The 6000-nt window shown below is 66.0% G+C and overlaps 1 protein-coding gene across 1 annotated transcript; it reads left to right on the forward strand.

Moving 5' to 3' along the window:
* The first annotated feature begins 573 nt into the window (after window positions 1-573).
* CTDSP1 (CTD small phosphatase 1) lies at window positions 574-5408 on the forward strand. The gene is made up of 7 exons (XM_034062632.1): window positions 574-779; window positions 2014-2159; window positions 2305-2406; window positions 2612-2668; window positions 3131-3223; window positions 3488-3673; window positions 3750-5408. Exons 1-7 carry the CDS (start codon window positions 713-715, stop codon window positions 3876-3878), a joined length of 780 nt encoding a protein of 259 aa, XP_033918523.1. The 5' UTR covers window positions 574-712; the 3' UTR covers window positions 3879-5408.
* The last annotated feature ends 592 nt before the right edge of the window (window positions 5409-6000 follow it).

The following is a 6000-nucleotide window of genomic DNA, read 5'->3' on the forward strand; positions in this document are numbered from 1 at the left end:
CACCTGCAAAGAGCCCCGCTTCCCCCGAAGGAGGGAAGGAAGGATCTGCGGGAGAAAATACTTGTATCGATGATAAATCTGTGTTAATTCGCCTAATAATTGTGGAATTGGAAGGTGCAGCAACAAAAAAGCAGACTGTTACCGTTGCAGCCCCCTGGCACCTGCAGCCTTCACGCTCTCCTGGCAATAGGAATAAGCCAGGCGGGGTGGGGAAGGGGAACCCCTTAGCTTGCAGCCGCCGGGTCCAGGAGTCTCTGCTCCAGGGGATACCCAAGCATGCGAGGGGTGGCTGCAGTGGGATGAGGGCTGGTTGCTGGGGTGGGGGGGATGACCCCCTCTCCATTACCCCAAGTGTGGGTGCGTGTCAGGGACCCCCGTTCGACCACCACAGCATAAAGGAGGGGTCCTTCCCCTCCACACCGCGTCCCCCGGTGGCGGGGCGGCTGCGGAGAGGCGGAGGTGGGAGGAGGAGGCAGGCGGCCCCCCCTCCCCAGCGTTGCCCTTTTAAGGGGTTCCTTGAAACCGCGCCCGGGATCCATGTTTGCGGCCCCAGCCCGGGCGGAGGAAACTCCATGTTGTAACAAAGTTTCCTCCGCGGCGCCGCTCCCGCGCCCGCCGCCCCGCGCCGCCGCCGGACCCCGCCCCGCCTCCCCCCCTCGGGGGGCCGCGCCGGGGGGGGCCGCCCCCTCCCACCCCCCCCTCCCCGGCGCCCATGGAGCACCAGTCCATCATCGCCCAGGTTAGCAGGGAGGAGGGGAGCGCCCCGCTGCAGGAGAAAGGTAACGGGGGGGGGTGGGGTATCCCTGCCCCCACGGTGCGGGGAGGCGGGGGCAGGTCCCCGAGGGCTCCGGTACCGGGAGGGGGCCTGCTCCCGGGGGGTGTGATGAGCTGCGGGCAGCCTCGGCCGGCCCCCGCGGGTCCCTCTGCCACAGGGCTGGAAGGGGATGCGCGGGGGGGCTGGGACGTGGGGTTGCCCGCACCGCTTCCCCCCCGCATCCCGTCGGTGACCCCGGGGTACTCGGGGTGCTGTTCAGGCTCCGGCGCTCGGTGTTTTTGCACGGTGTCCTCCGGAGCCGGTCGGACAAGGCGTTGCATGCAGCGCCAGTGGGGACACAGGCAGGGAGCCGAGCGCCGGGCACCCGCTACAGACCGACGGCCCCCGTCCCCTGCGCGCCCTCCGCCCGGCGCAGGAGGCTTGGCGGGGAGCGCTGTCTGTCCTGCTGCCCTCCCGCAGGGGAGCCGGCAGGGCCGGGCCTGGGGGGGCAAGCGGGGGAATGGGCCCCGACCCCACCGGGATGCCGCCCGCCATGGGGCGCCCCACAGGCCTGCCGGGGTCCTGAGGGGGCAGAACCAGGAAGACCTGCAGCTGGCGGCAGGATCCAGCCCAAGGGGCCGGTGGGGAAGGGGCTGGAGCCGTCGCGCTGACCGCCGAGCCCAGGGATGGCAGGAGCTGCCTCTCTGCCTCAGTTTCCCCTTGTTCCGCCAATGGGGGCTGCGGGAACGGCGCCCAGGGGCGGGCGCTTCGCCCTGATTGGTCTCTCACTCTCGGTATGCCCGAGTTGGCCAATGAGGAATGGGGGCAGGCTGGGGGCGGGAAACAAAGAGGCTGCAAGACCCGCCTCCCGCGGTGAGGCCTCGCCCCCTTCCCCCGCCGCCCACCGGCGTGGGTCCAGCAGCGGCCCCGACCCGCGGGTTGTTGCCGTCGGGTCTGCAGCTGCGCGGGGGCTGCCCACGGGGGTCTCCTGTGCAGGGGATCACGGCCAGGCAGGGGCTGCGGGTGGTCTCCAAACACTCGTGTCCACGCTGCTGCCTCGGCACCGGTGCCTGGTGGGGCAGGAAGAGGGCCCGGATGGGTGCGGGGGCTGATAAGAGCCCAGGGGGCTCCGGGCAGAGGGGGGACATCTCCTGTGTCTGGCATCAGTGCCCCGAACCCAGCTCACCCACCCTCTCGTCGCTGTGCTGGGGCTGGGGGGACCCCCGGGGGTGCCTCTCACCCTCAACCCCTCCGCACAGGTACCCAGGCCCCTGCCACCAAGAAGCCACGGAGCCGCAGCATCCTCCAGTCCCTCTTCTGCTGCCTGTGTCGCGATGACGGGGAGCCCTGTGCTGGCACTCCTGGTGCCCCGCTGCTGGTGGAGGAGAATGGGGCACTGCCCAAGGTACCCCCTCACCCCAGCCTGGCTGTCCTGGTGCTTCCCCTGTACTGGGATGGGGGGCTAAATAGGCTCCCCCACTCTAGGGGGGTAGGGGGTGCCTCTCACCACCCCACTGACCCCGAAGCTTGCCTGTCCACCCATGCCACAGGCTGCCGTCAAACACCTTCTGCCTGAGATCAAGCCACAGGATGCTAGCAAGCTGTGCGTGGTCATCGACCTGGATGAGACACTGGTGCACAGCTCTTTCAAGGTGGGGAACACCCCAGCCCCCTTCCTGCTCCTCACCCCACCTGTCCTGTCCCTCCTTTTCCTCCCTGTACCTCTAAGTGGTGCCCAGCACCCAGCAAAGCCCCGCTGGGTCAGCTGGGGTGTCCCTGTGAGGGTCTGGCAGAGGGCAGGCAGCATTTGGGCAGGGTGTTCCCGCCCGGTGCTGACCCTTGCTGTGCCCTCCCCAGCCAGTGAACAACGCTGACTTCATCATCCCGGTGGAAATCGATGGCATCATGCACCAGGTAATGGCAGAAGCAGGGTGCCTGGGGGGTGGGGGGCACAGCCCCTGCTGCCCCTTCCCTGATGAGCCATCCCAGCTCTCTGCACCTAGGGCAGATGGGGCATCAGGGTGCCGAGGTGGGGAAGTGGGGGAATCCTGGTGAGGTGACCTGCAGTTGTGGCTGGTCCCAGGTTCAAGTAATCCAGGATAGGCTGTGATCTGGGCAGTCAGCCTGTTCTTGGTTACTTGGCTCTGGAGCTGGCCAGATGCTTCACCTGGATGTACCAGCAGGGCTATGGCATCCCTCACCCCACGTGGACCAGCCCCCACGCAGGGGTATGCAGGGCACAGACAGCCCTCTGACCCCCTTCCCCAGCAAGGAGCCACTGGCTGTGCTTGGGGTCATGGGTGTCCCTTGGGGTGGGCATGAGGATGCTGGGTGGTAGGGGTAGGGGTGCCAGTGGCGCGTGCCCTCTGCCCGCAGGTGTACGTGCTCAAGCGGCCACACGTTGATGAGTTTCTGCAGCGCATGGGTGAGCTCTTCGAGTGCGTGCTCTTCACTGCCAGCCTGGCCAAGGTGCGTGCCCTCTTCCCAGCCACACATCGGGTGGCATAACTCCCCTTCCCTGCACACCCATGGGCAGCGCTGGCCCTGTGTCCCCTACCTACTGCAGCCAGTGCCAGCATCAGGCAGTGCTGTCCGCCTGCCCCTGCATGGTGCTGCCCGGGGGAACTGAGGCACGGGGTGAGCTGGCTCCTGTGGAGAGCAGGCTGCCATTGTCACCGTGGGATGGGCACAGGGCATGGCGTGCCCTGCTGAGCCCCTGTCCCACGCCTGCAGTATGCGGACCCTGTGGCCGACCTGCTGGATAAATGGGGGGCTTTCCGGGCACGGCTTTTCCGGGAATCCTGCGTCTTTCATCGCGGCAACTACGTGAAGGACTTGAGCCGCCTGGGCCGTGACCTGCGCCGCATCATCATCGTGGACAACTCACCCGCATCCTACATTTTCCACCCTGATAATGCCGTATGTACTGCCGGGGTGAGGTGGGGGGTTAATGGAGGCAAGGGGCAGGCCCCCCTCAGCTGCTGCCCTCCTACAGGTGCCGGTGGCATCCTGGTTCGATAACATGGCGGACACGGAGCTGCTGGACCTGCTGCCCTTCTTCGAGAGGCTCAGCAAGGTGGAGGACGTGTACGCAGTGCTCAAGAAGCAGCGGACTAACAGCTAGTGCCCCCCAGCGCTGCGGGTGCTGCCGAGGGGCACCGCCGTGGCAGCCGGGTGCCTTATGCTGGGGGGAAAGTATTCCTCAGTGTGCCCCCCCATCGTCCTCGGGTGCCCTCCCTGCCTGCTGGTGGTGGGAGACATGGGTGCCCCATCCAGGGAGGTGGGTGTCCCCTTCCCATGGAGGAGGAGGGCTGTGGGTGCCCTGCTGCCTTGCTGTGCTGAGGACCTGCTGGGGAGGGTCCCAGTCCTCCCCCATTGTCCTGTCCCCCCAGCCTGCGTCCCCCCTACCCAGAACGATTCTCAGGTCCTTTTCTCTCTGTGTCCCCCCAAATCGGGGGGGTGGGGGGGTCAGCAGCTGCTGCTTTCCACTGCCTTTGGGGGGGACTGGCCTCCCCCATCTGGGCTCTGCCCACTGAGGGGGGGCTGGCAGCCCTCAGTCCCTATGTTCAAGGGGTGCGGGATGGGTTAATCTCTTGCCACCCCCCCAGCAATGGGGGAGTCTGATTGGCCTTGGTGCACAGGGCCTCCATCATAGCCTTGACTCTGCCTGGGTGCAGCCCATCACCTCGGGGGGGGGCACATCCCTATCCCCCTCGTGCCTTTTGCTGCCCCCAACCTAGGGGGTGTGTTCTGGGGGACAGCCCAGCCTCAGGGCTGAGCCCGTGGCCCCAATTCCCCCCCCACCATGTGCCTTGGGACACCACGTCTCTGTGCCCCCTTCCCGGCCCTGCAAGGGCTGTGCCTCCTATTTCACCCTTTCCAGCCTTGTTTTTTTTCCCATGGGGGGGGGGGTCTGTTGGCCTCACCTCCCCTCCCCCAGTTATACTGGGGCATGGGAACCACTCCAGTCACCGTTGGGAGGGGCACACCTCCCTTCCCCATCCATCTGCAGCTTCCCCAGAGGCTGCAAGCCCCAGGGGGAGCCACATCCCCCTACCAGCATTAGTGTGCCCCCCCAGCCTTACTCCAGCCCCCAGCTGCGGTGGGGGGGGGGCACTGAGGACCCCCCTCCCTGCAGGCTGGGGGTTACCCTGACCCCCGTGGGGTCAGGCTTGTGCCAGGGTGCCCCCAGCCTTGGGGGGCTCTCAGGGAGGGTTTGTGGGGGGCCGAGCCCGGCCAGGCCGTTTTTAGCATTGCAGTATGGACAATGGCGAGTATTGTTTTAGGGGGAAGAACAACGGTTTCCCAAAAAATCATGGGTGCCTTTTTACTGCTGTGCCAGGGGAGGGGGGGCAGTATCTGGGGGGGATCATGCAAGGGGTTTTAGCTCTGCGGTGCTGTCCATCCGGCTCATGCCGGCATTGCCTTTCTCCCAGCGTTGGGTGCTGGGGGCAGGCAGGGGTGCCCCCAGGCCTGCCCGCACCCCTGCACCCCTCCCCCTGGGCCTCATCCTGCCCCTCTGGGAGGGTTCAACTCAGCACTTTATATTAGACAAGTCAAACGGCACCAGCGAAACCTGCTGCCCAGCAAGCACCCATGGGTGCTGCAGCCCCAGCCCGGGCACCTTTGGGACGCAGGGGTGGTATGTGGGGGGCTGGGGTGGGCTGGGGGACCAGATCCAAGTGCCTTCATGTGATTAAAGCTGTCAAACCATCTTGGAAAGGGGAGTCCTGTGTCAGTGTGCACATGCGTGTGGGTCACTGATGGGGTGCATGAGGTGGGGAGGGCAGAGAGCCCACGGATCCCATAAGTTGCCCTGGGAAGTGGCGGAATGCTGCAGGTCAGTGCTGGGGGAGCACTCTCAGGCTGCAGGGTTGGTGGGGGTCACCTCTCGTTCCAAGGGGGCACAGTGATGTTCCACCCTGCTGCCATGACACGCTTGTCATAACCCCTTCCCCTCCTCCTGGAAGAAGGGCCCTGATGCCATGGTGATAGGTTTCCTGCCCCTGAAAAAGGGGCGGGGGGGAGAATGGGGCAGAACTTACTGTGTGTGTGCCCCCAGCTTTGGGGCATGATGGGGTGGGGGTTCACAAGTGCTTCCTTCCTCACTGTCCTCTAAGGTGTCAGATGTGGAGGTCACTGGGGGGGCCGGACTCATAACCCACGCTGTGCAGCCTGCTGCCAACATGGGGAGTGTCTCCAAGCTGCCTCCTCCATACCCTCGCTGCTCCTGTGCCTCCCTCATT

The sequence above is a fragment of the Melopsittacus undulatus genome, chromosome 4, assembly GCF_012275295.1.
Source record: "Melopsittacus undulatus isolate bMelUnd1 chromosome 4, bMelUnd1.mat.Z, whole genome shotgun sequence".
NCBI classification, from domain to species: Eukaryota; Metazoa; Chordata; class Aves; order Psittaciformes; family Psittaculidae; genus Melopsittacus; species Melopsittacus undulatus.